Source organism: Chiloscyllium plagiosum, unplaced genomic scaffold (genome assembly GCF_037043375.1).
Source record: "Chiloscyllium plagiosum isolate Xiang-an unplaced genomic scaffold, Cpla_swu_hap1 HiC_scaffold_5, whole genome shotgun sequence".
NCBI lineage: Eukaryota > Metazoa > Chordata > Chondrichthyes > Orectolobiformes > Hemiscylliidae > Chiloscyllium > Chiloscyllium plagiosum.
Window position 1 is genome coordinate 90524109 of NW_028270143.1, and position 20331 is coordinate 90544439.

At 40.6% G+C, this 20331-nt stretch overlaps 1 protein-coding gene across 9 annotated transcripts in view; it reads left to right on the top strand.

The window, feature by feature from the left end:
* The window catches only part of pdss1 (prenyl (decaprenyl) diphosphate synthase, subunit 1), a 56417-nt gene that overhangs the window by 4506 nt on the left and 31580 nt on the right, over positions 1-20331 (top strand). For 4 of the 9 annotated variants that reach the window (XR_015757242.1, XM_043690553.2, XM_043690551.2 and 1 more), the window contains exons 2-5: positions 1110-1177; positions 4847-4906; positions 11697-11826; positions 16849-16976. Coding sequence is in view for 8 of the 9 variants with exons in the window: in XM_043690553.2 (XP_043546488.1) it covers positions 1110-1177; positions 4847-4906; positions 11697-11826; positions 16849-16976 (386 nt within the window). In the remaining variant the exon portion in view is untranslated. Of the gene's footprint in view, positions 1-1109; positions 1178-4846; positions 4907-11696; positions 11827-16848; positions 16977-20331 lie in introns of those variants that run through there. The other 5 variants (XM_043690552.2, XM_043690557.2, XM_087987452.1 and 2 more) reach the window with 4 other exon arrangements.

The following is a 20331-nucleotide window of genomic DNA, read 5'->3' on the forward strand; positions in this document are numbered from 1 at the left end:
TTTCCAGCAATACATTTTCAGCTCTGATCTCCAGCATCTGCAGTCCTCACTTTCTCCTATTACTGATAAGCCCATTCTTTTCTAAATATAAATAGATCCTATCCCTCAGTACCTTCTCCAGCAACTTTCCCACCACTGACGTCAGTCTCACTGGTCTGTAGTTACCTGGAATATCCCTAGTACCCTTCTTGTACAGGGGGACAACATGAGCAACCTACCAGTCCTCTGGCACCTCACCTGTATTTAAGGATGCCACAAAGATATCTGTCAGGGCCTCAGCTATTTCCTCTCTCGCCTCCCTAAGCAACCTGGGATATATCCCATCCGGTCCTGGGGATTTGTCCACCTTAATAACGTCTAGCCTACCCAACACATCTTCCCTACTTATGACAATGTGATCCAGAATAATCAAACTTCTATCTCTAATCTCAACATTCATCATGTTCCTCTCCTCAGTGAACACTGATGCAAAGTGATCATTCAGAATCTCACCCAGGTTGGACACATAGCCTTTCTTCATTTATTCTTTAGTGGACCAATCCTTTCTCTAGTTACCTGGTTGCTTATATAAGAATAAAATGCTTTGGGATTATCTGGATTACCAGGCAGCATCCTGGTGAACCTCTTCTACACCCTCTCCAAAGCCTCCACATCCTTCCTGTAGTGTGGTGACCAGAATTGAACACAATACTCGAAGTGTGGCCTAACCAAAGTCTTATAAAGCTGCAACAAGACTTCCTGACTCTTGTACTCAATTTTCCGACCATTAAAGACAAATGTTCCCTATGCCTTCCTTAGCACTCTATCTACTTGTGTGGCTACTTTCAGGGAGCTACAGACTTGAACCCCCAAGATCCCTCTGTACATCAATGCTGTTCAAGATCCTGTGGTTAACTGTATACATTTCCTTAACATTTCCCAAAATGCAGGATCTTGCACTTGCCCAGATTAAACTCCAGCTACCATTGTTTTACTTGCAAGTTTTTAATTAGATCATTGTGCAAGACTGAAGAAAAGCTATCTGTAAAGATAGAGCGTGGAAGATCTTGTGTTCTTAAATGTCTTTCTAGTGTTCTGAAATCGGTGTTGGATTTTATTTTCTCGTACAGGAGCAGTACTCACATAGAAGAATGTGTTTAAACACACTAGCTTACAAGAAGCCAAATTGTTTCTGGAGGTAAGAACTCTTGGAGAATGTGACTGTGCAAGGCACTTTGCTGACTATACTATTAATATATGTGCAATTTGTAGAAGAGATAGCAGGTCACAATGTGAAGCGTTTTGCCATTTCAGGATAGTTAAGAGTCATTGTCTTTGTTAGTCTGAAGTCACATATATGCCAGACAACGAAAGGGAGGCAAATTTCCTTTTTTTTTTTAAATGAAAAACTAATAAATATTCTATACCTGAAGTCCCTACTATTGAAGAAGGGTAAGGGCAGCAGACCCATGGGAACACTGCTAAGTTATACACCATGCTGACTCAGAACCATATTGCTAGTTCTTCACTGTCACTAGATTAAAACTCTCCTGAGCTGTATTTTTGATGTACCAACCAGTCTGTCACACCTTTTATCAAGGGAAGTTTAGAATGGGCAATAAATGGCAATGGTCACATCCTATTAATAAGCAGATGAAAAAAATTCTTCATTTTAGCAGCAATACCTGCTCTTCCATTTTGCATGATAGAATCATTCCATTTGGAATTATCTTGCTGAACAATGGAGAAAATCTAAAATCTTGAAGTGTTTGCTTACATGAAAACTTATGAGTTTAGTGCCCATAGATGTAATTATTGTTAAAACTAGATTTGTCAGCAGCACTTTCTTTCTTACATTTGCATAAAGCACAAGACGTGGCCCTGTTAATTTCTGTTGATATTTGATTTGAGTATGTGGTCTGTGGTTGCAGGTTTTAGTAGTCCTTTGTTCTGATAGTAGTAATTTTACAGGCAGTCCCATACGTATTAATGCAATCCCATACAGAAGGGTATGAATATTCATTTTAAGGATCCAATTTGCTATATTTCCCATGGTTTACAGACAGCCACTTTGCAATGTCCTGTATTATATTCTGACTTGCTTACAAATTGACTTACAAATGTACTCAAGTACAGAACCCTGTTGCAAACCTGAGGACTACATGTAGTTTTCCAAACTTTATAAAAAAAATTTAAATTAGAATTCAATACTGGATATGGCTAACCTCAAAATTCCATAGTATTTACAATGAAATATTGGGGTAGAGGAAAAGTGGTGATCAGGCACAAGCCAACTTTTTTTTAATACTCACTGGACATGTGGATACTTTCTATGAAAAAAAGTCATGATTAAAGTTCCAATGCATTAAGTAAATCAATTTTCATTAAAGACTAGTGTGTATGCTTGTTACAATATTTTTGTTCACAGTTTAATTTGATATTAACACTTGAAGTGTTGACCGTGTTGAGTTGAGAAGTTTTTTTCACAAAAGATATTTAGCTTTATAGGGAAAGGTATGGAGTACGAAAACAAAGTTATGCCAAACTCTTATAAATCACAGGTCAGGGCCCAGCTGTAGTATTGTGCCCAACTTTGGGCATTCTTCTTTAGGAAGAGTGGATTACTTGGAGAGTATGGACATTGTCTTCCTTTTTAAAAGGGATTCAGCAGACTTGATGTCAAAATCATGACATGCTTACTAAATAGGGAAAAACTGGTTGCAGTGGCAGAAGGATCTGCAACCAGAAGATATATGTTTAAAATAATTGCCAAAGAAGTTATGCTGGTGAGGAGCCTTTTTACAGCAACTGATTATAATCTGGAATAGTTTCATAGTAATTGAAGTAAGAGTAGGCCATTTGGCCTGTTGAGCTGCTCTGCCATTCATTAAGGTCATGGCTGATCTTTCCATCGTCTCAGCTCCTCCTACCTGCATTATCCCCATAACCCCTAATTCCCCGACCATGCAAAAACCCAACCAAATATGTCTTGAATATATTTAATGAAGATGCCATCACTGCTTCCTTGGGCAGAGAATTCCATACCCACAACTACGAGTAGTGAGTGTATGTTAGCTGAGCAGGGAAGTTGATTTGTAGATGTTTCGTCCCCTGTCTAGGCGACATCCACAGTGCTTTGGAGCCTCCTGTGAAATGCTGCTGTACTGTGTCTTCTGGAATTTATTTGGTTCAGTTCCTTTTGACATCCCATTTTATGGGCAGCACAGTGGCACAGTGGTTAGCACTGCTGCCTCACAGCGCCAGAGACCTGGATTCAATTCCCGTCTCTGTGCAAACTCCACATAGACAGTTGCCTTTCTCACTGTGGCTGCATGGGTTTCCTCCGGGTACTCCGGTTGCCTCCCACAATCCAAAAATGTGCAGGTTAGATGAATTGGCCATGCTAAATTGCCCATAGTGTTAGGTGAATGGGTAAATGTAGGGGAATGGGTACGGTTGGGTCAGAGGGTCGGTGTGGACTTGTTGGGCCGAAGGGCCTGTTTCCACACTGTAAGTAATCTAAATCTAAAATCCTTGTAGGAATCTGAGTTGTTCTTAGTGCTTAGGCAATTGGCACAGGATTTGCGTTTCCTTGCTTGTCTTAGCATATTTCACCGTAGGTGTTTAAGGTTTTTATAAAGATTTGTAGCTCTGCTGGTTGTCTTCATTGTGGATATGTTTCTGAGCTGGTTGCAGATTCACTACTCTCTGGGAAAAGCAGTTCCTTCTCACCTCTGTCCTAAATGTACTCAGTTAATTTTGAGGCCATGTCCTCTAGTCCTAGTCTGGCCCACCAGTGGAAACAACTTGCCTGCCTCTATCTTATCTATCCCTTTCATAATTTTATATATTTCTATAAGATCCCCTCTCATTCTTCTAAATTCTACAGTCCCAGACTGTTCAACCTCTCCTCGTAGAGGTAACTCCCTCATCTCCAGAATCAATCTGGTGAACCTCCTCAGCACTGCCTCCAAAGCCTCAGTAAGGAGACCAGAACTGCGCACAATGCTCCAGGTGTGGCCTCACCAACACTTTGTGCAATTGCAGCAGAACCTCCCTGCTGTTAAATTCAATCCCTCTGGCAATGAAACCCAGTATTCCATTTGCCTTCCTGATTACCTGTTGCACCTGAAAATTAACTTGTTCATGTACGAACACTCTTAAGTCCATCTATGCAACAGCATGTTGCAATCTTTCACCATTTAAATAATGCTCTGACCTACTATTTTTTACTTCCAAAGTGGATAACTTCACATTTACCAACATTGTACTCTATCTGCCAGACCCTTGCCCACTCACTTAACCTACCTAAATCTATCTGCAGACCCTCCCCATCCTCCGCACAATTTGCCTTTCCACTCAATTTAGTGTCATCAGCAAACTTGGATACATTACACTCTGTCTCCTCTTCCAAACCATTTGCAGATATCATGAACAGTTGCGGGCCTAACATTGACCCCTGCAGCACCCCACTCACATCTGATCTCCAACTAGAGAAACAGTCATTTATCCCAACTCTCTGCCTTCTATTGGTTAATCAGTCCTTTATCCATGTTAGTACATTCCCTGCAACTCCATGCATTCTTATGTTATGAATGAGTCTTTTACACAGCACGTTATCGACACCTTCTGGAAATCCAAGTATACAACGTTCACCTGTTCCCCTCCATCTATCGCGCTTCTTACATCATCAAAGAGCTCCAGTAAGTCAGTCAAACGTGACCTTCTCTTCCTGAATCTATGCTGCATCTGCCTAATGGAACCCTTTCCATCCAGATGTCTCACTTTCTTCTTTGATAGCCTCCAGCATTTTCCCAACTACAGATGTTAAGCTGACTGACTTTTGCCTTCACCCTTTTATAAATAGCGGCATGACATTTGCTGTCTTCCAGTCCACCGGGACCTGCTTGGAGTCCAGTGAATTTTGGTAAGTTACCACTAATGCATTTACTATAACTTCCACCATTTCTTTCAGCACCCTGGGATGCATTCCATCAGAACCAGGGGACTTATCTATCTTTAGACCCTCAAGTTTGCTCAATGCTACCCCTTTAGTGATAACAATTGAATTTAGGTCCTTGACTCCTATTGTATCCTTAGACACATCTTCCACTGTGAAGACCGACACAAAATACTTATTCAAGGCCTTGGCATTACCCAATATTAATTCCTTTTCTCATTTTTCAAGGTACCATGTCCACTTTAGCCACCCTTTTCTGTTTAATATATTTATAAAAACTTCCCTACTTGAAATGGTGGCGAAAGCAGATTCAGCATTCACAGAGTACAAAACGAGGCCATTTGACCCATGTCTGCACCAGTTCTCGTTGAATATTTCACTTTCTTATTCCTTCCCCTCACCCCCACCCCTCCCACCCCCCACCTCCACCATAACGTGCAACTTATTGCCTTTCAAATAAGTCTGAATCTCTTGAACACCTTGATTGAACCCGTCTCCAACACCGGTTGAAGGGCCTGTTTCTGTGCTGTATGCTGTATTCAGATATTGCATTCCAGACCGTAACCACTTGCTTTATGGAAAAAGCTCTTTTTCTGACCGCATTTGTATCTTTTTACCAGTTATCATCTTGGACCATCTCATTCTCAATACTTCCATGAGTGTGATTGTTATGCTCCCATCTACTTTACCCAGACCCTTTTGAATACCTCTGTCAGATATCCTCTTGGCTTCTCTTCAAGTAATTTCTCCTAACCCCTCGTTATGATAGATTGGAGATATTTCATACTGGAATCATTCTCAATCTCTGCATCTACTGCAATGTATTCACAACTTATCTAAGCTTTTGTAAGAAATTCACAAAGGCGTCTTATCGCAGTACCTTCCAAACCCTCCACTAAGATCAGAAGGAGAAGGGCAGGAGATACACAGGAACATTACCACCTGTAAGTTCCCCTCCAAGCCACTGTGGGTTTGATTTGGAAATATATTGTTCTCTCTTTACTATGTCAAAATCCTGGAACTCCTTCTCTAACAGCAGTGTGTGTCTACCTGCACCAGAAGGTGGCAGCTCACTATTGTCTTCTCGAGGGCAACTAAAGATGCGTAATAAATACAGGCCAGTTAGCAAACCCCTCTTCCCCTGAAAGAAAATTTTGAAATCCAATTTAACTTAAATTGGTAAATCTATCTATGTTCTAATCATATATTATCAAAATGATTACAGCTGAATCTACACTTAACCAGGCAGTGGACTTAGCTGCTCCAAAATGAAATACCAATCCTTATTTGGCTGGGGTTATGTCTCTTTCCATTCTTTCTTCTGCATACAACAATTGAAAAATAGAAACCAAAAGAACTGCGAATCAGAAGTTGTAAATCAGAAACAAAAACAGAAGTTGCTAGCAAAGCACAGCAGCTTTGGCAGCATCTGTAAAGAAAAATCAGTTAACATTTAGAGTCCTGTAACCCTTCCTCAGACTAACAGCAACTAGTAAAATGTCAGTTTATATGTGGAAAATAGGGTGTAGGAGATGCAGGCGGGTGATAAGGAGCAAATGATAGGTGGGGATAGAACCCAAAGAGAGAGAAGACAGTTGGACAGACAAAGTAGTGGATAATACAACGTAGAATATTACACCGCACTACAGGCCTTTCAGCCCTCTAAGAAACCGATCTGAAGCCCATCTAGCTGACACTATTCCATTTTCATCCATATGTTTATCCAATGACCATTTAAATGCTCTTAAAGTTTATGAATCTACTACTGTTGCAGGAAGTGCTTTCCACGACCCTACTACTCTAAGTAAAGAAACTGCCTCTGACATCTGTCCTATATCTATCACCCTTCAATTTAAAGCTATGTCCCCTCATGCTAATCATCGTCATCCAAGGAAAAAGGTTCTTGCTGTCCACCCTATCTAACCCTCTGATTTTCTTATATGTCTCAATTAAGTCACCTCTCGCCCTTCTCACTAATTAAAACAGCCTCCATTCTCTTAGCTTTTCCTCATAAGACTTTCCCTCCATACCAGGCAACATCCTAGTAAATCTCCTTTGAACTTTTTCCAAAGCTTCCACATCCTTCCTGTAATGCGGTGACCAGAACTGTATGCAATATTCCATGTGCGGCTGCACCAGAGTATTTTACAGATGCAGCATGACCTCGTGGCTCCGAAACTCAATCCCTCTACTAATAAAAGCTAATGCCTTGTATGCCTTCTTAACAACCCTATCAACCTGGGTGGCAACTTTCAGGGATTTATGTACATAGACACCAAGATCTCTCTGCTCATCTATACTACCAAGAATTTTACCATTAGCCTAGTACTCTGCATTCCTGTTGCTCCTTCCAAAGTGAATCACCTCACACTTTTTCTCATTAAACTCCGTTTGCCACCTCTCAGCCAAACTCTGCAGTTTATCTACGTCCCTCTCTAACCTGCAACATCCTTCAGCACTATCCACAACTCCATCAACCTTTGTGTCATCTGCAAATTTACTAACCCATCCTTCTATGCCCTCATCTAGGTCATTTATAAAAATGACAAACAACAGTGGCCCCAAAACGGATATTTGCAGTCCACCACTAGTAACTGAACTCCAGGATGAACATTTCCCATCAACCACCACCCTCTGTCTTCTTTCAGCTAGCCAACATCAGATTCAAACCATTAAATCACCCTCAATCCCATGCCACCGTATTTTGTGCAGTAGCCTATCATGGGGAACTTTATCAAACGCCTTATTGAAATCCATATACACCACATCAACTGCCTTGCCCTCATCCACCTGTTTGGTTACCATCTCCGAGAACTCAGTAAGGTTTGTGAGGCATGACCTACCCTTCACAAAACCATGTTGACTATCCCTAATCAATTTATTCCTCTCTAGATGCATATAAATGTGATCTCTTATAACCTTTTTCCAATACTTTACCCGCAACTGAAGTAAAGTTCACTGGTCTCTAATTAGCAGGGTTGTCTCTACTCCCCTCCCTGAACAAGAAGACAACATTTGCTATCCTCCAGTCTTCTGGCACTACTCCTGTAAACAATAACGACAAAGATCAAAGTCAAAGGCTTTGCAGTCTCCTCCCTGGCTTTCCAAATAATTCAAGGATAAATCCCATCCGGCCCAGGGAATGTATCTATTTTCACATTTCCAGAATTTCTAACACCTCAATGAGCCGCAGTCCTGTCTAGTCTAATAGCCATAATCTCAGTATTCTCTTTGACAACACTGTCGTCTTCCATGTGAATACTGACAAAAAGTATTCATTTAGTGCTTCTCCATCTCCTCAGACTCCATGCACCACTTCCCACTACTATCCTTGATTGGCCCTTATCTTTCTCTGGTCATTCTGTTATTCCTGATATGCCCATAGTAAGCTCTAGGGTTTTCTTTGATCCTACTTGCCAATGACTTGTCTTTTCCTCGCTCTTCTTAGCTCTCTCTCTAGGTCTTTCCTGTCTAATGTGTAACTCTCGAGCACTAACTGAGCCTTCACGTCTCATCCTAACATAAGCCACCTTCTTCCTCTTGACAAGAGATTCAACTTCTTCAGTAAATCACAGCTCCCTCACTTGACCACTTCCTCTCTGCCTAATGATCTGGTTGGGAGAGTGAGTAGCTGTTAAGAGACTATAGTTACTAACAATAGGTAGTGTGTAATGGCAAACTGTGATAACAAGGCCTGGTGTGTGGGGTTGGGGGCTAGGACATGGTAGAGTTCAGGCCTTAAGATTATTAAACTCAATATTGAGTCTGGAGGGTGGGGGGCGTGGTGCTGCACAGTCCCCAAGTGGAAAATGGGATGCTGTTCTTCTAGCTTGTGCTGAGCTTCACTGTGACAGAGGTGTTGGCCAGGGATCAAGGTGGTGTGTTAAAGTGGCAGGCAACTGGAAGCTCAGGGTTTTGTTCGCAAGCAGAACGTAAATGTTTTGCAAAGTAGTCACCCAGTCTACACTTTGTTTCTCCAATGTAAAGGAGACCACATTGTGAGCAGTGAATGCAGTGTATTAGGTTGTGTAAAGTGCTGCTCACCTGGTATGTGTGTTTGGGCTCTTGGATGTTGAGGAGGGAGGAAGTAAATGAGCATGTGTTGCACCTTTGGTGGTTGCAGGGGCTGGTGCCGTGGAGTTGTTGGGAGTGAAGGAAGAGTGGGAATGAAAGTAGGCTGTCTCAGAGGGAGTGGTCACTGCGGAAAGCGGGCAAGGAAAGGGAGGGGAATACGTGTCTAGTGGTGGTATCTCACTGGTGGTGGTGGAAATGGTGGCTGATGATCTTCTGGATGTGAATGTTGGTGGGTTAGTAGGTAAGGACAAGAGCAACAGTATCACTGTTGTGGGAGGGAAGAGGAGTGAGGACAGAAGTGTAGAACATGGGTCAGATGTGGTTGAGTCCCTCTCAAAAATGGTGCTGGGGAATCCTCGATTGAAGAAGAAGGTGGACGTTTTGGAGGCTCTCTTGTCGAAATTGACCTCATCGGAATATATTCAACGGAGGAACTGTGAGAATGGAGTGGAGTCTTTATAGGAAGCAGGGTGCGAGGATGTATAGTCCAGATAGCGGTGGGAGTCAGTGGGTTTATAGTGGATATTAGTGGCCAGTCTATCCGCAGAAATGGAAACAGAGGTTGGGAGGAGACAGAAAGAGACCAGGTGTTAGCAAGTTTTGAGAAGACTTGTAGCTCAGGTTGAGGTTCTGGATGTAAGTTTGCACGCTGAGCTGGAAGGTTCATTTTCAGACGTTTCATCACCATACTAGGTAATACCATTAGTCAGCCTTCAGTGAAGCACTGGTGTTAGTGACCTGTTTTCTATTTGTGTTTAGAGTTTCCTTGGATTGGTGATGTCGTTTCCTGTTCTTTTTCTCAGAGGGTGGTTTATTGGGTCCAAGTTGATGTGTTTGTTGATAGAGTTCCAGGTGGAATGCCATCATTCTAGGAATTCTTGTGTATGTCTCTGTTTGGCGTGTCCTAGGATGGATGTATTGCCCCAGTCGAAGTGGTGCCCTTCCTCATCTGTATGTGAGGATACTAGTGAGAGTGGGTCATGTATTTTTGAGGCTGATTGATGTTCATGTATCCCAGTGGTTAGTTTTCTACCTGTTTGTCCAATATGGCGTTTGTTACAGTTCTTGCAAGGTATTTTGTAAATTACATTGTTTTGCTTGTTGTCTGAATGGGGTCTTTCAAATTCATTAGCTTTTTTTTTTAAAAGTGTGTTAGTGGGTTTGTAGGCTACCATGATGCCAAGGGGTCTGGGTAGTCTGGCAGTCATTTCCGAGATGCCTTTGATGTAGGGGACAGCACCATCCTTACCAGCAGGCTTAATAACGAAGTCAGGATTGGACCTAAGTGCACGGAGTGCAGTCAGTTCAGAGGGAGATAGGTTGGATTGGATGTGTGGGGACAGAGAAATTGAGACAACCTATTGAAAAGAGACCAGAATTGTACGCAATATTCCAAAAGTGGCCGAACCAATGTCCTGTACAGCGGCAACATGACCTCCCAACTACTGTACTCAATACTAGAGGAATGAAATTGCTCCTTTTCTTTAGTCACCTGTTCCCTTAGTTGTTGCAACATAATTAATTTGAAAACCGATTTTTCCTTGTGGATACTTTTCTCCTAGAAGTAAAGGAACACCTATTTTTAAAAGGTGCCAATTTAACCAGGCTTTCTTAAATTAATCAAAAATAAATTTAATAATTACTAACTGCAAGAAGAATTAATAATACCACATGCAGAGTCTAGAAATAAGAGGGAACTTTTTTTGTCTGTCTCCACCCCCAACCCTTTGCCCCTTCAACCCCAAACACCCCTCAGCTCCCTCACCTCTCTCTCTCACTCTTGCTTACTGCCTCTTTTCCCCCCCACTCCCCAGACAGCTACTTAATTTCTATCCATTTTTTGTCTGTATCAACATTTTTTTTAAGATAGATCCTTTTTTGGAACTCTAAGTTTTATAAATTTCCATGTACTTGTACTTTGAGATTCTGACCCATGGTCATGACCATATCCATTGATCTATTACATGTATGTGTTCCAAATGAAACCACCTTTAAACATAATCTGTGTCTTTAAGTAAAAACTATGCTTATGACAAAGGTCTAAACCTTCCTTTTACTTATCAAATTACTTTCATTCCACAAAAAAAACTGTTATCATAATTAAACAAAATATTTTAATTCCTCACTTATTTGATCAAGTTTGCATTATATAATATTGTACATTATAAATTATTCAAAAATAACTCAAAACTACAGTGACACCCAGAATGTTAGTACCTCACTTGATGTTGAACTAGTGTTTTATTTAAGTTCAAAACTTCCTTGATCATGTACTCTGTGACCCATTTAATAACACCCAGGTTCCCTTGCTCCTTCACACATGAAGATATGTACTCTTTTTTTTAGTTTGTACTCTTTTTAGTTGGGGGGGAGGGAGAATGAGGAGGAGAGAAAGGAATGGGATTAATTAGTTATTTCGAAGACCTGGTAAGATGGGCTCAATGGCCTCCTCCCATGCTGCATCATTCCATGATTCTATAAACACAAGTCTGGTTGCATTATGGAATTTTCAGTGTTCTAATGTTGACAGATAACCCCATATTTAAAAGGCATGTTGAAAAAGGAAAGATTGTTATATTTTCCTCAAAACATAAAATCATTAGATATTTTGAAATTCGTTTAAATTAACTTTTTATATACAGAAGCCACTAACATCAAAGTTGACTCTCTCTTGTTTTGGAAGTCCATCCAGATTTATGTACACGACTAGAACTAAATGCTGCCGCAACCAGGTGTATAGTGACAAACAGCATAAAAGCCCCTACGTATTGGCTCAGAACGATCTGAAGAATCTATATGCTGAAATCAGGCAGGTACGCCAGTCTTTCATTTTCTGCTAGCCGAAGTTTTCATTTTCATAACTACAGAAGTTTTCAAAACTGGGTAACGGCAGAAGTATTGTTAGGTTCTCTTCCCAAGGTTTCACACATGAGATGCAATTCGCACACACCACCAGCTTCTGTAAGCAGGTAAAGTTTATTAAAGCTTGTACAAGCTAGGTGACCCCTCTGACACTCTTCGCTGATCATGTGAAGTAGAGTCAAAATGAGGCCTTGAATAAGGAAAACACATCCCCATTATACAGGTCAGTTGGTAATGTTTACAAGTGTACTCTGTCCACAGGTAGGATGAGGTCATCTGCAGAAATAAATGTAAATGCCCTAATCCTGGGGAATCGTTATGCAGATGATTTCCTGACTCCTCAATTCCCAAGACAATGTAGGTGTGATATGTCCTAGCTTTGGAGCAGCCCTGCAAACGGGTTCTGGCTCAGCTACTTCCCCACAGTGTCGGTGTGATATGCTTCAGTATCAGGGATGATCATGCAAGTGAACCTGATTGGCTGGGGGATGGCTATGGAAGTGTTTCTGAATGGAAGGGACTGAATGAGAGTTGAATTTGATAATAGTAGGAGAGTAGTAGTAAATGACTGTCTAAATGAAATGGGAGTCATCCGCATTCCTACATGAATGTCATCCCCAACCACTTCCAGAACTTTCAGCTTCTGGAGGAAGATAGTGCAGTTTAACCCTTCAATATTACATTAATGTCCAGGGAGATAGTCCAATTTAATCTTTTAATATTACAGTATAATGTTTTATCTATTAAATGTTACCACTTCAACTGTGAAATCATGTCCATTAATGATAGGTCACATCAGAAACTGCAACCCTTTTGATACAATGTTTAATCTTCACTTTAAAAGTTGAGATCCCACAATGCATAGAAGACATTAAGCTAGGAGAATACAAGTTTCTTACCTTCTGTTGCCCAGTTGGAAAGCCATTTCACAAGTTGATGGCTTTGCATGTAAAATAATGAGAAACTGAGATTGACACAACTAATGAAAATCTTATTTGTCTGAATTGATCTGAAGTTAGGCAATCTAGTTTACTGGTTAATCTTCTCAAACAGAATTTGTCCTTGATGAGGGACAGGTGGTGGTTGATAACCAATTTGACTGATAAAAATTTTTTTTGGATTTTTAAAGACCATAATTAAGGGTTATTGAACTGGGAACTAATCACATCATAGTTTGCAGGCAGAACTTGTCATCAATGACTAGTCACCATAATCTTTAGTTTTACAAAGCGTTCTTTTTCACACTTCAATCCACAATCAAAAATGCAGAAAAAGGTGTGGTCTTTACATTAACTGGGAATAAATTAGTTTAGAATGTGTTTAAAAAAATAGGATTAACGAAGGGTCACACAGTTGAGAGCAGTGATCAGAACATGATAGAATTTCAAATTCATGGGCAGAGCAATTCAAGTCTTGAACTGGCGTCCTCAAATAAGGACAGTTTCAAAGGTGTGAAGAAAGATTTAACCAAAGTGGACTGGAAGGTCATTAGATCAGCAGTGGCAAATCAGCAAAAAAAATTATTCCTGTCATAAAAGGATTCTGAGAGAAGTATGGACCAAAAAAAAGGAGATTCTTGTGGTGCCGAGGTAGTGTCCATATCCCTGGACAGGGAGACCTGTGAACAAGTGCCACCTGCTCCAGAGATGTGTAATAACATCTCTGAAAAGGTTGATTAGGAAACTAGGTTAAATAATTTTAAAGAAGATACACGATTAACAAAGGCAGTCAAGGAGAGCATCCAATCATAAACTAAAGCATACAAACCAATGATAATTTGCAGCATTTCTTTTAAAGAATTGATAGTGGATGATTAAAAACCTAATTAAGACAGAGTAAATTGATTATGAAAGTAAATTCACCAGATATGTGAAAACAAATAGGAAGGACTTTGATAGATATTTAAATAAGATTTAGATAAAGTGAGTATGGGACCCTTTGAAGGGACGAGGTAATTAATAACTGGTAAAGGGGAAATGGTAGATAATAAATCAATATTTTGTCAGTTTTCACAGACACTAAACTGTCCCAAAGATATCAGATGAGTAAGGTGCTAATGGGAGGGACAGTTTTGTATCCTGTTCGATCAAGAATGATAAAGTGTTTAACAAACTGATGGGACGAAAAGCAGATAAGTTGGCAGGACCTGATGGCCTGGACTTAATGGGAGTGATTGCAGCGAAAATGGAGGCTTTGATGGAAATATTCCAGAGCTCATTGGATTTCGAGAAGGTTCCAGTGGATTGGAAAACTGTTAATGTAATGCCCCTGTTCAAAAAAGGACAGAAACTGGTAGCGGGAAACCGTTATTGGGAATGTTCTGAAGTCCTTTATTAAGGGAGAAATGGCAAAACATTTAGACAAGCTTAACACACATAATCAACTTGGTTTTGTGAATGGAAAATCATGTTTGACAAATTTGATAGATTCCTTTGAGGATATAATGAGCAGAATTGATAAAAAGAAGCCAATAGATATAGTGAATTCAGAATTCCAGAAGACATTTAACGAGGTGCCATGTGGAAGGTTCTTGTATAAAATAGGAGCGCATGATATTGGGTTGATTTTATTAGCATGGACTGAGAATTTGTTACTATGCAGGAACCAGAGCTAAGATTAATGGGTTAGGTTGGAAAGATATAACTAGCTACAAGGGTCAGTCCTAGAGCTTCCATTATTTATTATTGCTATAATGACTTAGAGTATAATATATCTAAATTTGCAACTGGTACAAAAATAGTTGAGGGCGTGTTTGATGATGACGTAAGGAATCTGCAAAAGCCTGGCAGATGGAGTTTCATGAAGGAAATTGAGAGGTCATATACTTGAATGAGACAGAGAGACTCTTAAGAAAAAACAAACAGTGACACAGAGCTATTTCAGTATTTTTTATACATATAACACAAAGTTAGCATGCAGATGCAGCAAGTAAGTAAGAAGGCAAATAGAATTTTGCCCTTTATTGCTAGCGGGTTGGAATTTAAAATTGGAAAAGTCTTGTTATAGCCATATAGGATCTTGGTGAGACCACACCTGGAGTATTGCGTACTGTTTTTGTTCCAGTGTTTTTAAAATATGTATACTGGCATTGGATGTAGCTCAAGAAATTAGTTACATTAATTTTTTTAGATGAAGGGGTTGACTTATCAAACATTAGGCCTTTATTCATCAAAATTTACAAGAATGTGGATGAACATTCATGGTTCTGAGGGGGCTTGACAGGATAGATGTTGAGAAGTTATTTCCATTTGTAGAGGAATCTTGAACAAGGGGGCAAGATTGCAGAATAACAGGGCACTCATTTGAAACTGAGGTGTGAAGGTGTTTTATCTCCCAGATGGCAGTGAATATTAGAATTCTCTATCCCAGTGATTTGTGGATACATGATCATAGGAAGTATTTAAAGAGGAAGTAGATAGATCTTTGAAATGTCAGGGAGTTGAGGGCTATAAGGAGCTGATACAAAAGAAGAGTTGAGGCTTGGGCAGATCATCCATGATATTTTAGAATGGCCGGGCTGAATGGAATAGTCGTGCTCCTATCTCTTACGTTCCTATCTACCTTTCCCTAAATTCAGGGGGACAGTTTTCAGCAGACACCAACCAATGTATGTCTGGACAGTACTCTTTTTAACTTAATTTGTTCGTAATTATTAAATTCCTATTGAATTACTTTTAGCATCATAAAGACACTTTAAATAAAAATCTGATGATCCTTTCCTAAACCTGCAGTTTAAAATATATATTGTATCCCTGTGTATGTATAATATTACCTACATTTCACCTACTTATTTATCCTGACCATTAATTCTCATTTAATCTCTAGTATTAGCTGTGCAATGTTGAGAAGAAACAGACAAGTGAGAGATGCACGTACGGATTCCTTAATTTAGGGATGATACAAATGAGAGAGATTTCTGCAATCTTAATACAGCATGTTAAATGTATGGGCAGAAGCTGGAGAAAAAGCATAGTTAATGTTTCAGGTCCAGTAACCCTTCATCAGAACATTAGCATGGGATTCTCGATTACTTGTCCAGTGACGTTAGCACCATATCACCATCTGTCTCCCCAAAATGCATTGACTAAATATCCTGGGTCTGTCTGTAATCTTTTTTAAACATTTGTTCGAGATTTGAACTTCTCTGATAAGGCCAACATTTATTACCTGTCCCTAGTTGCGAAGAAAGTAGCAAAAATCTGGAGTCATGTGTAGGCCAGATTGGTAAGGATGGTAGATTTTCTTTCCTAAAGGACATTAGTGAACCAGATGGGTTTTACCACAGTGGTCACCTTGAGGCCAGCATTTTTTTTAAACTCCAGATTTTTAAAATTGAATTCAGATTTTACCATCCTCCATGATGCAATTCGAACCCATGTCCCAAGAAACAAAAATATCCAAAGAAGACCAGATGCTGGAAGTCTGAAACAAAAACCGAAATTGCTGGAAAAACAAATCTGGCAGTATCTGTGGAGAGAAAGCAAAGTTAATATTTCGGGTCCAGTAGTCCTGCTTCAGAACATTAGCCTGGGATTCTGTATTACTGATAAATGGCTTTTGCCTGAAACATCGATTCTCCTGCTCCTTGGATGCTGCCTGATCTGCTGTGCTTTTCCAGCACTACACTCTCGATTCTGGACGACTTGTCCAGTGACATTAGCACCATGCCACCATATCCCCACTATACATTGACTAAGTATCCTGTTAAGCTTGGCAAAAGTGCACTCTTTCCTACTGAATGTAGAACAATTCTGCATAATGCAGAAGGTAAAGCAAGAAAGTGGGGGAGGAAGAGTATGGCAAGCATTTAGTTTGTGATCTTGCAAGTTAATGTTTAGTAGTTTGGGTAATTAATCCTCTACGATACAAGCATGTTTATCCAGTCTGTTCTTTTTCTTATGATTGCTCATTAGTTATTAAAGTGTAAAACACCTTTTTTTTTCTGAGATTTAACTCTTTAAATGACCTTTCAGCTATTAGCAGTTTCTTCAGACCTTAAGGCAATTTGCGATTATTACTTTGATGGAAAAGGGAAGGCTTTTCGGCCAATGATTGTGGTATTAATGGCAAAAGCGTGCAATCTCCACCATGGCAAGAATGGGTGAGTGAAGTAAGTTTTGTAAACTGTTAGCTGAAATAAAAAAACCTTTTGAGTAGACCTGAGAAGTAAGGGATGGAAAGCAAGTGAAGATGGTTGGGCTTAGAACATTATGCTGAGGAACTCCTGCACAGGTGTCATCTGAGCTCGAGGACTGACCTTCGACAACCACAATCATCATCCTGTGTGCCAGACATGACTTCAACTTATGGAGATTTCTCCCTAATTCCCATTGACTTCCATTTTCCGGAACTCATTGACATCACCGACTGTCAAATGTGGCATTGTTGTCAAAGTCATTCACCTCCACTCCGGAATTCAGCTCTTTTTCTTTCTGTTGCCCATGTTTGAACCAAGGCTGTAATAAGTTATGAATGCAAGCATTTCTGCCCACTGCTATTTTAAAGTCATTAGTGTACTCATAAGCACAGAAGTAAATACAGGTACACAATCCTTTATCCGAAATGCTCGGGACCAGCTGGTTCTCAGAGTTCAGAACTTTTTGAATTTCAGAATAAGTGACAGTTCAATGGTGAAATTTTAAAAAATCTTATTGAACAGCAGACTCACTGAGTAACAGGCCCTAAGACAGAATTGAGGTCTGCCAGTGCTGAGCCACCCCCCCCCCACTACGTCACATATGAGTGACACGCATTGAGTGGATGCGGAGTTGGGTTAACTGCACACCAAACAATCTTGTTAATGAGATTAAAACTTTACAAAAAGTCCTTCGGATTTTGGAGCTTTTTGGATTTTTGATAAAGGTTTGTCTACCTCTCCTTGTCTCCCAGCCATAGTAGTGGACTAGAGTAGTAATTGGCACAGAATGAAACATTTCAGTCCACTGAGTCCTAGCACATGCTTTATGGAACATTACAGTCATTTCCATTCCTTCCCATAACCCTGCAAGTTTATTTGCCTCTGGTTTCCACTCAGTTTTCTTTTGAAATCATAACTTTTCTCTGCTTTCACCATGGTCATAGGCAACAAGTTCAAGGTCATATTGCGTTTTGATTTTTTTTTTTAAATCTCCCTGCACCTTACCAGGGGTAAGCCATAGGGTACAGGTCTCTGGTACAGAGTCTGTCCCTGTTGCTCAGAAGGGAAGGAGGGGAGAGGAGTAGAGTATTAGACACTAGGGACTCCATAGTTAGGGGGACAGATAAAAGATTCTGTGGGAATGAGAGACTTGCAGTTGATGTGTTGCCTCCCAGGTGTCAGGGTCCATGATGTCTCTGATTGTGTTTTAGGGATCCTTGAGGGGGAGCAGCCCCTACTCGTGGTCCACATAGGCACCAATGAAATAGGTAGGAAAAGGGATGGAGATGTAAGGCAGAAATTCAAGGAGCTAGGGTGGAAGCTTAGAGCTAGAACAGAGTTGTTCTCTCTGGTTTGTTAACCATGCCACATGCTAGCGAGGTGAGGCATAGGGAAAGCAATTGAACACGTGACTACAGGGATGGTGCAGGAGGGAGGGATTCAGATACCTGGATATTTGGGGCTCATTCTGGGGTAAGTAGGACCTCTACAAACAGGATGGTCTCCACCTGAACCAGAGGGGTACCAATATCTTGGGGGTGGGGTGTTTGCTCATGCTCTTGTGGAGGATTTAACTAATTCAGCAGGGGGATGGGAACCTGAATTATAGCTCCAGTGTACAGGAGGTTGAGAGTAGTCAGGTCATGAATAAGATTTCAAGGTCGCAGGAGTGTACCGGCAGGCAGGAAGGTGGTTTGAAATATATCTACTTCAATGCCAGAATCGTCCAGAATAAGGTGGGTGAACTTACAGCATGGTTTGGTACCTGGAACTTTGTTGTGGCAATTTTGGTGACATGGATAGAGCAGGTACAGGAATGGTTGTTGCAAGTTCCAAGGCTGAGATATTTCAGTAAGAACAGGGAAAGTGGTGAAAGAGGGGGAGGTGTGGCATTGTTAGTCAGGGTCAGTATTACGGTGGCAGAAAGCATGTTTGAGGACTCGTCTACTGAGGTAGTATGGGCTGAGGTTAGAAACCGGAAAGGAGGGGTCACCCTGTTAGGAGTTTTCTGCAGGTCTCCAAATATTTCCAGAGGTGTGATGGAAAGGATAGCAAAGATGATTCTGGATAGGAGCGAACGTAACAGGGTAGTTGTTACCGGGGCCTTTAACTTTTCTAATATTGACTGGAAATGCTATAGTTTGAATACCTTTAGATGGGTCAGTTTTTGTCTAACGTGTGCAGGATGGTTTCCTGACATAGTATGTAGATAGGTCAACAAGAGGCGAGGCCACATTGGATTTGGTACTGGGTAATGAACTGGGCTAGATGTCAGATTTGGAGGTGGGTGTGCACTTTGGTGATAGTGACCACAAATCGGTTAAGTTTACTTTAGTGATGGAAAGGGATAGGTATATACTGCAGCGGAAGACTTTTATAGCTGGGGGAAAGGCAATTATGATGTGATTAGGCAAGATTTAGGATGCATAGGACGGGGAAGGAAACAGCAGAGGAAGGGCACAATTTGGATGTGGAGCTTATTCAAGGAATAGCTACTCGTGTCCTTGATAAGTATGTACCTGTCAGACTTGGAGGAAGTGCTCGAATGAAGGAACCAAGGTTTACTAAAGAAGTTTACTCTCTTTTCAAGAGGAAGAAAGGAGGCTTATGTAAAGATGAAATGTGAAGGCTCAGTTGGGGTACTTGAGTGTTACAAGTTAGCAATGAAGGACCTAAAGAGAGAGCTAAGAGCCAGGAGGGGACATGAGAAGACTTTGGCAGGTAGGGTGAAGAAAAACTCTAAAGCTTTCTATAGGTATATCAGGAATAAAATAATGACTTGAGTAAGATTAGGGCCTGTCTAGGACAGTAGTAGGAAGTTGTGGGTGGAGTCCAAAGAGATAGGAGAGGTGCTAAATAATATTTTTCGTCCGTTTTTACACGGGGAAAAAAAAAGTGTTGAGAATACTGAGATACAGGAATTGAGGTTCATTGAGGTGTTAGCAATTCTGGAAAGTGTGAAAATAGATAAGTCTCCTGGCTGGATGGGATTTATCATTGGATTCTCTGGGAAGCCAGGGAGGAGATTGCAGAGCATTTGGCTTTGATCTTTGTCTTCATTGTCTATAGGAATAGTACCAGAAGACTGGAGGATAGCAAATATTGTCTCCTTGTTCAAAAAGGGGAGTAGAGACAACACTATAGATCAATGAGTCTTACTTCGGTTGTGGGTGAAGTGTCGGAAAGGATTATAAGAGATAGGAATAATTTGATTTGGGATAGTCAACATGGTTTTCTGAAGGGTACGTCATGCCTCACAAACCTTATTGAGTTCTCTGAGAATGTGACCAAACAGGTGGATGAGGGTAAAGTAGTTGAT